The 12,946-nt window shown below is 39.3% G+C and overlaps 1 protein-coding gene across 1 annotated transcript in view; it reads right to left on the reverse strand.

Annotated features, from left to right (window-relative positions):
* The window catches only part of LOC124261544 (mitogen-activated protein kinase-binding protein 1-like), a 118,083-nt gene that overhangs the window by 67,081 nt on the left and 38,056 nt on the right, over positions 1–12,946 (reverse strand). Inside the window, 1 exon segment of the mRNA XM_046695859.1 lies at positions 6,671–6,762. Within this exon segment, the coding sequence (XP_046551815.1) occupies positions 6,671–6,762 (92 nt within the window).

Genomic DNA, 12,946 nt, shown 5'->3' on the forward strand with positions numbered 1-12,946 from the left:
TGCAATGCTAAAGCCCTAAATGAAGCAAGTCTAGATTTCCCCAAGTTCAGAATCCCCCAACTAACTAGGGCTCCTTTTCAATTTAAATGGGTTTATTTGTTTCTATCAAAATTATATATATTCAGGGACTATGCATTAGTCTACCATCTGCCCAGCCCTTCCTGTTATGCTATAGGTCTGACTGGAGCAAGTCTAGTTCTCCCCAGAGTTCAACATGGCCTCTATTAATGTTATGAGATAATTCTAAATTGAATTTCTAGTGATGTCTTTACAAGGCATGTGTCCCTAGTGTAATCTGATTCTCTTACTACATGTAATCGTACCACTTTAATGAACCCAAAACTCAATCACATAAAACAATCAAAGTATTCAATGTCTTCAGGCTATAATATCAGACAACTACACCAGGAAATTGATTAAATAACATTTCAATTATAACCAATGGCCACCATATTGCTAGCTGGCTGCTTGGCTGTTTAGGTGTAATAAAACAGTCGTAAATGACTTCAGTATGACATCGAAGATGGCCATTAACGTTGTCAGATATACACAATCAACAGGTCACAGGTAAATCAATCATCCGAGATCCCGGGACAGTCACTGAGAACTGTGTCTCCCCTCAGAGTGACAATCCACATCACACAGAAACACTTAGGTAAAGACTGTTGTCAGTCCTACATCCTGTCTTATTTGGTTGTTTTCCATCATTGCCTAATGCTTAGTTGCTGCAAATATATAATTTTTGGATGGAAACAAACAAGTATAATTAAACTGAGAAGGAGCCCCTAGTAAGTGAGGTTGCAGAATTGAAACTGCTGTAAACCTAGACTCGATTGTTTGTTGTTTAATGCCGCAATCATCAATATTCCAGCTTTGTTGTGGCAGTATGTAAATAATTGCGTGATCAACAGCATGAGCATCGACCTACAAAGCAATGTCCAGATTTGAGCCAGGGTTTATGTTACTTTTAACAATATCTCAGCTTATATCACATCTGACTCGATTGGAATGGGCTTCACATATTGTACCCATAAACAATATGAACCCATACCTTTGTCATTATGTGTGAGCATAAATGCCACTTAGCCACTGCACAAACTTATTGTTTGTTCAAAGCAAAGTTGTTGACTTTAGTTCTGTGGCTTCCTTATATAAATGACTCCACTCTTGTTTATAATGAGTGACTTGTTCTCAGTGTTGATCTTCGGCAACAAAAATAAACAGTTTTAGTCACATCACAGCATGACAGTTCATAGTGAAGGAGGCTGTAACAATTATCATTACTTCTTTTTGGTAAAACACACATCTGGTATGATGCCGACATCTGAACCTCCAACCAGCAGTTCCTGTCATGTGCAAGGGACATAACTCTGCAATTTAAGTCGCACCTAACATAACTAGACAACCAATGTGCCAGAAGACTCAAGATTTACATCCTTTTCAAAAGATGCTCCATACTTTCTGAATGACCTAGTTTTTGATACAAGATGTCATGTAATAAGTTGAGTAAGTCTTATTCAAAAGCTTGAGGTCTAGTGTTGAGTAATGTTTGTAACAGCCCATCTGTCTTCTTCTAATTGGCCTGGGTGTGAATAACAAGTTGCACACAAGCAAAATAAATCACACACCACGGAAGTCATTACTGTGATAATACTAGAAGTTCATGTAAATTTTCTCCCTCAAGAACTGTTGATAATGGTCATAAATGTCACTCCTGAGGAGCTAACAAGGGCTGAGAGTGAGTGGTCACTGCCTCCTTACAGAAAGCTCCAGGTAATTGGAGGCTATCTTCAAGGTCATCTCGTCCATACAATGACCACAGGTAGGTTTAGAGCTAATGAGGCCAAATGAAAACACTACCTTCCCTGGAGAATTGTTGATATCAGTGATATCTTACTGTAAGAGGTTTACTGATGAATAGATAGATACTGTCCTAAAACTCATGAGCAAGAGTATACAGTTAATGAATGATAAGATGAAACCACTAGAGTACTATTAACATTATAAATACATTTAGTCAAAGTACATGTCTGTGATGATTAAACAAGCCCATGATTGTAGAGAGTGAATGAGTGATGGGAGAGTGATAGCACTTCTCGCAGTATTCTATTTATAGACTATTTATATCACACCGTGTCCTTTTAATGTGGAAAGCAAACTAAAATGCAGGTGTCAACCGTGTATCACTTTGTTGAAACCCGTAGAAATTGTTATTGTGCTGACAATGGTATATCTAGTGTCCAAAATGTATTTGCTAAATAACTTTGATTATAAGTAAAATGATAAACCTAAGTACAAATGGAAAACCTGAAATGACTAGTTCAAGGACAGGCACTCAGATTTTTGGCTTATCACAGAGATGCAACAATGAAGCTGTAAAGACGTAGATAGAACGGAACCTATAACCTATCTTTTTATTTACGACAGCTTACAATGCACCCAAATATTTCTAGGGCAAGTCTTCTAACATCTACAAAAGCAGACTGTGTGAGTTATAATTGGCGAAGCTGAAGGTATTTGAAGTTCATCAACACCACTTGCTTTGTCTACAATTGTGTCTACTCCAGATAACCAACTTAGAGAGGTAAACTTTGCTCCACCACCGACCACAGAGGGTTCCATGGAGTGCAGGGATACCGGTTGATTACCTAAACTGAGTGAGGACATCTGTTTAGTGTTGACAACACAGGCTTATCAAAGGCAGAGAGTGTGTTGTAATCACAGTCATCATCACACATGCCACTCAAACAGATAAATACAGTGCCGTACAATATTGAAACACTGAGGCCGCAACCCATCATTATACTGGTGAAGGTAGCTTATTTATCAGAACTTGGTGCTATTTGTCGATGTGGGTATAACATGATCTTCCCATACAATGAGTCCACCGAGACTCCGTGAGAGAAACATACGGTCCAGTGGGTAGGGTTACGGATCAATCCAGTCACACCTGTTGGGCGCGTCCTCCTCCGCAACTATTGACAATGCATGAATGATATGTCAAAGTCCTTGGAAACTTTATTAATGGGACAGAAACCGTGTCAGAAATATCTGATGTACAGTATATATTGCACCTGTTAAACTTGTATTTAAATTCTTCACGCTGTTTCTTTCAATCATAAATTAAAGAAGCAGCCTCTTCAGATCATGATTTCTGTGAATTACTAACATGTCTATATGATATTCATCTACTACACCCTAGGTCACTGGGGTAGAGTGAGTGAGTGAGTGAGTGAGTTTAGTTTTACGACGCTTTTAGCAATATTCCAGCAATATCACGGCTGGGGACACCAGAAATGAGCTTCACACATTGTACCCATGTAGGGAACAGAACCCGGGCCTTCGGCATGACAAGTGAACGCTTTAACCACTAGGCTACCCCACCGCCCCACCGCCCCCACTGGGGTAGAGGAGCAGCCTAGTGGTTGAAGCGTTACACATAAGGTCAAGGTTTAATTCACAACAATGTGGGGAGACAATTCTGGTCACCCTCAAAGTGATATTTCTGGAAGATTGCTACAAGCAGCATAAAACCAAATTCACTCACTCACTCTAGAAAATCTACCATCTCCTGAATTAGCATGCCACACTGCTTCTGTACTGTCGGATAAGTAACAAATTTCAAAATATTGGTAACAGGATGAAATATTGGTAACAGGATACTGTCAGTGCCCTGGATGTCAAAATGTAACCACTGTCAAGTAGAGAGACAGGCATTCAGTTGGTCAAAGCTATCAGGTCTTTGTAAGTGATATTTATATTGGATCTGAAATTGGATCCCAAATGATAAGATGTGTGACAGAAAAGGAGACTGGTAGCTCGTAACCCCAATCAAATTTGATACACTGTGTCCCTTCATAATGTTAAAGGGGCAGTGGGGTAGTCCAGTGGTTAAAGTGTTTGCTTGTCATGCCGAAGACCCAGGTTCGATTCTCCATATGGGTACAGGGGTGGAAATAACTTTAGACTTGCTAGTGTACTCCGGTACAGTGGCACATGTAAAATCACTTGCCCTGATCAATTTTTCCACTATACTGGCTGTTTTCTTATTGATTTTTTAAAATAAACAACACAATTAACGTTGGAAAGTCAACTGGACACCGGTACAGTTTGATATACAAATTTGCTTGCCCAACAGAAAAAAACCCACTGGACTCGGACGTCGGGCAATGGGTTATTTCCACCCCTGGGGTACAATGTGTGAAGCTCATTTCTGGTGTCCCCCACTGTGATATTGCTGGAATATTGCTAAAAGCAGCGTAAAACTACATTCACTCACTCACCCATAATGTTATGTACCTCACACAAAACAACACTGGGTCCAAACACTCCAAACACATAACACCCTACTCTACTTGATTACAGGAGGGAGTTTGTTCAATCAAAATTCAACAGTTTTCAATTCTTGACCAAAATGTGAAGTGAGCCAAACTAAAAGAGGTAAGGGATCATGACTATCTTTTAGTAGTGAAGACATAGAACACAGTTTCAATGAAACATAAAACATGTTTTGTTCAGTATACATAGTCCTATACAATAATTTACTTCTGAATTCAACAAACATTTTCAATTATGGCACCCTAAATATCTGTGCACCTACCTTTCTCTTAACACTTAACAATATATCATCATCTGCAGTAGTGTATGATAGTGTCTACCTTGATACTGACATTAAATCATACATTCATAATAGTTAATTAAAATATTATGTAGATGTTTAATGCAAAATATTTTATTGTTTTTAGAATGAAGCTTCTGATACCATGACAAAGGACGCGCCTAATTAATAAATTAATAAAAGGCTGAAAATATGCGCTAAATGTGAAAATGAAACCATAAAAGCTCAACCAATCATTCTACCTGTCCATTTCTTTCATAAATACAACAATATCTCCTTCACCATCCTCCTTCTCTGTCAAGGTGTTTGAAATTTATTTGCATTAAGTCGTAGTTTTCACATTTTATTCAGAGACAACAATAAATCACTCTATGTAAATATATTTCCACCACATTGTCCTCTTGTGTTTCCGTGTGCACTGTGTGAGAGATCTACATGTGGACCCATCAACCTGGGTAGTGAGACCAGATAGTCATACCTGAGACAGGTTAACGATTGAGGCGGATCACAGTGGCTTACCTCACAATAGATTGTTAAATCTCAGGCTTCCTGGTGAGATAATGTCATGAACCTGGCACATGAGAAAACCAATCTACATGACAACCTGTCTTCATGGAGTTATGGTCCCAGAGCAAGGAGTGCACTCAATTCTTTTCCAGGATATTTTAGGATTTGAAAATGTACTGCTCTTTTATCATGTAGAAATTATTACTCTGTGAGCTGGGAATATCAAGTCATAAATGTTCACAAGGTATCTGTTCCAGGTGACACAACTTAATGGGGGTCTTAGTTGTGTCAGATCTGAAATACTTGAACACTGGTTCACAGACATGGTCATACATACAAGAAATGTGTAGTGTGAGTGAGTGAGTGAGTGAGTGAGCGAGGTCTTATGCTGCGTTTAGCAATATTCAGACATATCATATGGGACACCGGATTTGGGTTTCACACAATGCCTTTTGTGAATTGAACCTGTGGTTATAATGTGACAAGACAACATCTCCAATATTGAAACGCATATCTGCTGAAACCCAATGACAATTACATTTTAATAAATTACCAAAAGAAAAAAAAAAAAAATCACAAAAGATGAATCTATCGACGGAGGACAACAATGTTTGAGAGTCACAGAGTTTATCCTATGAAGGGTTCAACCTGAACCTAAAATTGTACCCCTCATATTTAGATCAGTATCAGCAGTTGTATCATCCCCGCTCATGCAGGGTACATTATATTTTCATCCCTTAAGTTGCCTTAAAGATTGCTGAGTAAACAGGATATGCTTTACTATTTACCACTACCAGTCAAACAAAGACAGTTGGTCAAGATATAAATTTCAGCTATCTGTTGAACATTTATGAGGGTTACAAGCTTTGAAATCTTGACTAGTGTGATAGCATTAATATCCTGGGTGTTTTTGTACCATGCTTCAACAAAACTGGAGCTGTATTGCATGACAGTCTCCTTCCTACAATATGATATTTGTTACTGCATGTGTTAAGTGAGCTGTACAACATAATATGCTCGGCTCACATCCTGATTGTCTGTGGTGTTCCATCGCAATCATCTCCGTGCAGGGCTTTATGGTGATTTATACTTGACGCTAACCAGAGTATGTGTGTATGCAGGACGTAAATGTAGCCTGAGGGTTAGCGCGGGGAACTATCATGCTGTATCATCCCTGCGAGGCCATGTTTCATGACGGGTTATGATTGATCATAGTTTGAAGTCTTCTTGCAACTTTATCAGCAGCAGGGATAGGAAGGTGTGAAAAACAACAATATGGCAGGACGTTTCATGTAGATAAATGTCTAGTCAAAAGATCAAGCTTGAGAAATCTTCATCAGCTGCTCAATCTTTGAAGTCTCCTAACTGTACATATATACAATAACTGCCTAAATATGAAAACCCTTGCATACTGTCCATTTAAAACAAACTGAGCCTTAATTGTTGTTTTAAAATCATTTATCAGTCTTGAGACTTCATCCTGTTTCATTCCCAATGATGAATGGGAATGTAACATCCTCCTTGTCCTAGCACCTGTCTACTCACCCTGCTGGGTATGCGATGGTGCCAGTGTTTGGGTCACACGTGAAGTTGGCATTGCTGGAGACTGTCAGACCAAGCACACGCTCGAGGCTCACCTGAAACACAAGCTTACAGTTAATACCAAATCTCTGTTATACAGTCATCAAAACTACCACTTTCTAAATACCAGTTGGCTACATTATTTCTTTGAGTGGCAAATTAGAAGTTGGGAAGTACAATATACACACACTTCTGTTTTTTCGTGAGTGCAATGTTTCGATACAGACTCTTGTTCCACTGTCAAGCAGGACAACGGTACAAGAATCTGTATCGAAACGTCATACTCACAAAATAAAAGAAGTTGTTAACCATAAAGTCTGTCTATATTGCACAATTCAAATCATTACTGCTTGACTCGTATTAGATGAGCCTGCGCAGTACACGCGTCTGTGGCAAGTAGGCGGGGCAGGGAGTCTAGACGAATACACTTGGTTGCAACAGGTAGATTGTCGATTAAGCACGTGCATTACATGACTGACCGTGGCGTGAACTCAATACCACTTCTGTTTAACACATGTCTCGTAGAGCGATTTAGTTCAGCAAGACACCATCTTGACACAAGTCAATTTTTGAATGTTTGCAGATCTTAATTAATTTAACATGTCCAAGTTAGGGAAGCATGGGCAAATTGTACACATACTTAGTATGATATAACAATCAAAACATGATTGGCACGAAGAAATTGAACTTTTCAAGTTTTAGACGACAACCTGTTTCCCTCATTTTTCAAATGGAATGTTCTGGAGGGCGTTCCCATATCTGCAAATTGGGGTCATTTGTCAGGTGGTGGCTCATCTAATAGTAGTACATCAGTAACTTGTGTTATTGATTTCTCACTTTACTGAAACCCACAAGCATGAGTACTCAGTGTTGACAAGCCCAGAAAATGTTTAAGGCAAATCAAGGATCAACCAGTTTCTGGCTTTCCAGGGGATTAAACTCTGCAAAACGAAACTGTATCACTTCAGACAAGCTACATGAAATTTCATCCCAGTACAGTGTACTATTGACCTCTACAATGAGGAACCCAGGTAACAGAGCACTAAGCTCACAAAGTCCTACCGAGTCATGACTTCCTTGGAGAGATGGCCACCAGCTGTCATTGTTTCATGCTTCATTCATTGTTACAGTGTACTAAGGTGGTCAAAAGAATGTTGTCGAGTCAGCAGTTTATGTATCTCATCTCTGTTGCTTGAAAAGTTCATTCAAGCCTCCCAACTAAACATGTTTGTTGACACCTCACATTATTTCAGGTTATTATTTTCCCAGAAAATTGCATTCTAAGTGAACTATATCCCATTCACAATTGCCTTTTTGTCTGTGCTGGGTGTGACACCCAGTAATATTCCAGCTGTATCAAATCTGGGCAATACAATCCAGTGATTGACATCATAAGCATCAATCCACCCATTGGAATTTGATGACATGCAATTGACCAACTCACTGGATCTGACCACTGGCTTCATTCAGTATCCTTTTATAACAAGCACATGTTGTGGGGTTTTCTAGCTTATACTTTTTTGGGTGGAAAATATAATACAATAAATATAATTGTGTTTGAATCATTGTGACTTTGATACTCATCCAGTGTACTCTCTTTAAATAACTATTGCTCAAAATAAAGCTAAAATAAACAAGGAAAGTCTCAGAGAAAAAGTTAACTATTCCAAATGTAGTTCATATCGAACCGACGAGATTAAGGAAAATATAAGCCACTCGTATCAGCTCTACCGAACTTCTATGTATTTTTGCTAACACGTAACAAAATCTGTTATACATAAATCATACAATAATCCACTTGTTAATTGTTATTCATCATGGAAATGTATTATACATGGTAGATGTTCTACCTTGTTCAATACACACAGAGTCGTTACATGCATGGGCAACTATTTCGGATAGCTTTAAGCCAGGTGAGAGATCAAAGGACTCTCAAACGATTTTCCACTCATAAACATTACGCACATGGACTAAGTGTGTCAGGGCTCGGAGGTTATCTGAGCTATTTACTTCCATTATGTGAAAGACTTTGAAACCATCCCTGAATTCAAATGCTTTATTTTCTGTTCAAACACCTTCTATTTCAAGGTATGCAACAGGCCTGTTTTGTTCAGCAACACACAGATGGAGGGTGATGTTTGCCAAGATACTTGAAGAGGTTAGAGCCAAGATGCTGAGATCTACTACACCTCCAACTGCCACAACAACGTCGAGAGTACATCGAGGTGTTTCGGGGAACTTGATAGGAAAGTTACCCTGCAACACCACAGGGGCAACTGATGCTCAGTCTGAGAAAATATATAATTTTCAAAGGAGCAAGCAAGTACATTTAACTGAAAAAAAAAGCCAGATTAAGAAGGGACTTTTCACGCTGTAAAAAATCTAGACATGCTTCAATCAGAGCTAGAGCATTTCCGTGATGGGATAATAATATGGTTCAGGAACTGTGCACAGACTACACATCTGGTTAGGGGACATCATAAGATTGTGTTTACACTATGTCGAAGTTGCTTACTCCAAAATCTTTAAAAATCTTACTGGAAGTTACTTCTAGGGAGTTTCATTCAACAAATTTATCAGGATTGTCATCAAAAGTCATCGCTGTCTGCGACTTCTAGTAAACTCTCTGTCAATCAAGTGATCAGTGTGAATACACTAGTCCATATATGTGATGATCTAAGTCTACTGAATGACAAAATATAATGCCAAGGTACTCCAAAGAGTTTGGCACAGACTTCAGGCTGCAGATATTTACCACTCTGGTGATAAACCCTAACTGGTAAACTGATGCTTCAGACTGTTTGGGGTCGACTAGAACATTTACCTCTAAGGTGGTTCAGAATACCAGAGACCCCCAAGGCCACACTGATGTTTGAAGATTTCATGGTAACAACCATGTTTCAGCAAAACACTTTTGGCACGTACTAGTAGCCTGAAGCAATCTGCATCATGGCAAAAGCATTTTCAGACAAATTGAATTTTTTAATTTGTTCATGTTTCCATAATTATTATCACTTTGTAAATAAGAGCTGAGTGAGTGCGTAAAGTTTTACGTCACTTTTAGCAATATTCCAGCAATATCCTGTCTGGGGACAGCAGAAATGGGCTTCTCACATTGTACCTATATGGGGAATCGAACATACCGGTAGGTCTTTTGCATGACAAGCAAACACTTTAACCAATAAGCTACCCCACAACCTTCTTTAGAGGGCTGAGAAGAAACATGCAGTTTTACTGAACATGGATCTTCTCTCTAGGATATACATGAGCCATCATTTATAATGACAAAGGGTATTGAGTATAACCAGGAAGTAAAACAGGATAGTAGGGATTCATCGACCTTGGAAGACCATAGATCCCGTGTGGCAGTGGCCATCTGGTTGTACAGACCTACTGTAAGGGGAATATCCGACCCTGTTGCAGTGGATGCATGCATAGATGGCGTCTGCTGCTGCATGGGTCTGGTGCTGACAAATCAAAGAGTCTCCATTAACTGAGTGATGGTGGCAGCCAGTATGCTGACATGAAAGGTGAACATTGTTGCAAGGAAACCAGCACCAAAGACTAGATGAATCATTAGATCCTACAATTACCATGGACTACTTCATCGTGATAAATATGGTATCATTAACAGAGGCGTTTGATTAAAAGTCATCTCCATAATTTTCAATTGGGATTACTCTTAATGAAGAATGCATAACAGATCTTCATGATTAAATCAAGGAAAGTTCAAATTATACATGCAACACAACATTCACTGATTAGGTTTCATAATTAATAACCACGTTCAGAGGGAGTGAGCATGGTTCTAATAAGCCATGTTCACAGCAGATGACCCCAGAAATGGAATTCACTCATTCAACTATGTAGGGAATCAAACTTGGGCCATCAGTGAGTGAGTATGGTTTTACGCCGCTTTAAGCAATATTCCAGCGATATCACAGCGGGGGACACTACAAATGGGCTTCACACATTGTACCCATGTGGGGAATCGAACCCGGGTCTTCTGCGTGATGAACTAAAGCTTTAACCACTAGGCTACCCCACCACCCCTTGGCCATCTGTGTGATAAGTGAATGCTTTAACACAAGGCCATTCCATGTTCACGTATATGCAGACGACAATAAATGGATCACACTTCTGAGAAATAAACGAAGCACAAATCGACATTCATCAGTGAGTAGGTACTGAAAATATAAAGTCTGCTGTCAACTTCACTATTTCAGGACCTTGAGATATCTCAAAAACTGATCAGCAACAGCCACAACTCCTTTCATTTGTGAAGCGACAACAACAAAACTTCAATATTCTATTGACTGTAAACACATGAACATGTTGTTCTTCAACAATAAAAATTATGCATATCAAAATCTCTTTGATTATTTTGAAGAAATTTTGAACTGTTCAGTGACCTGAGTGTTGGCTTTGTGATAGACTTTTTGCTGAACATTTCAAACCACACAATGCATACATTTAAGTTAAAGAAATTTAATTCCCTATTTATTGAATTCATCTGAATATACATGTAACAGTTGTCGAAGTATTTACTGTGGTGCCAGATTGTTACAACATCAATATCGCAAACACATTCTCGAGGCAGAGCTGATGTAACAACATTGAACAAATATTTCTCAATACGTTAGGCAGAAATATGGATGGAATATCGCAATGTAAATGCTGGCTAATGTTGACTTTACATTAGATAAATGTTTGCCTGGCACAAACAGATGAAACCGATCCACTCCCGACAGAAATGCCAACCCTATTGTCAGCAACACGACCATGTAATAATGTCCTCATTGAAAATTTACTGCATGAATTGTCCGGTCACATGGGTGAGTTTGTGACAGCGTAGTATCTCTGTAGGATGGTGATCAGTTACTGGATAGGTATGCATGCATGTATCCCATAATACTCTTACACTGCACTGTTCAAAATTCAGGAGGGGGTGCTGGGTTTCGGGGTGGTTGGCGATGGGTGGGGGTGTTTGAGAGGTGGAGACGTGCTGCTGCAGTGTTTGAATCTTGGGCCTCCTAACTGTTCATCCTTTTACGTCAGGACTTATGACAACACCTTGACTTCAGTGCTTGTTCTGAACCAGAACTGGCGCCTTGCTCCAAAGTTTCAGTGGATCTGTACCATGGTTTGAAGTATCTCATCACAATAGAATCAAGAAAATGCATGTATAAAGTCTTTGTTGGAGATGTTGTATGGTGAGGAAGATTAAGCATGAAATCCAATTTGTGTGTGTGAGAGATCTTTGTTGGAGATGTTGTGTGAGAGTGTGTGAGATCTTTGTGGAGTTGTGAGTGTGTGTGTGAGAGATCTTTGTTGGAGATGTTGTGAGTGTTGTGAGTGAGTGTGTGAGTTTGTTGGAGATGTTGTGAGTGTGTGAGTGAGTTTGTGTGAGAGATCTTTGTTGGAGATGTGTGTGTGAATGAGAGTGAGTGAGTTTGTGTGTGAATGAGATGTTGTGAGTGAGTGAGAGATCTTTGTTGGAGATGTTGTGAGTGTGTGAGTGAGTTTGTGTGTGTGAGAGATCTTTGTTGGAGATGTGTGTGTGAATGAGAGTGAGTGAGTTTGTGTGTGTGAGAGATCTTTGTTGGAGATGTTGTGAGTGTGAATGAGAGTGAGTGAGTGAGTTTGTGTGTGAGATTTTGTTGGAGATGTTGTGAGTGTGTGAGTGAGTTTGTGTGTGTGAGATCTTTGTTGGAGATCTTTGTTGGAGATGTGAGTGTGTGTGTGTGAGAGTGAGTTTGTGAATGAGAGTGTGTGTGTGTGTGAGAGATCTTTGTTGGAGATGTGTGAATGAGTGAGTGAGTGAGTGAGTTTGTTGTGTGTGTGTGAGAGTTCTTTGTTGGAGATGTGTGTGAGTGAGTGAGTGAGTTTGTGTTGTGTGAGAGATCTTTGTTGGAGATGTGAGTGTGAATTTGAGAGATGTTGTGAGTGAGTGAGTTTGTGTGTGAGAGATCTTTGTTGAGATGTTGTGAGTGAGTGTTGTGTGTGAGAGATCTTTGTGTGTGTGTGTGTGTGTGAGTGAGTGAGTTGTGTGTGTGTGAGAGATCTTTGTTGGAGATGTGTTGAGTGTGAATGAGAGTGAGTGAGTGATTCTGAGGCTGAAAGTACAGACAACCCAAGCCCCCTTTATTTCTAAACCTGTCATGGATAATTCAACTTCTTACACTGAATGGTTAGTAGTTTCATCATTAAATTTGATTTCTTAAAATATTTACCATTTTC

This window comes from Haliotis rubra, unplaced genomic scaffold, assembly GCF_003918875.1.
Source record: "Haliotis rubra isolate DU_JTF1 unplaced genomic scaffold, ASM391887v1 Scf80, whole genome shotgun sequence".
NCBI classification, from domain to species: Eukaryota; Metazoa; Mollusca; class Gastropoda; order Lepetellida; family Haliotidae; genus Haliotis; species Haliotis rubra.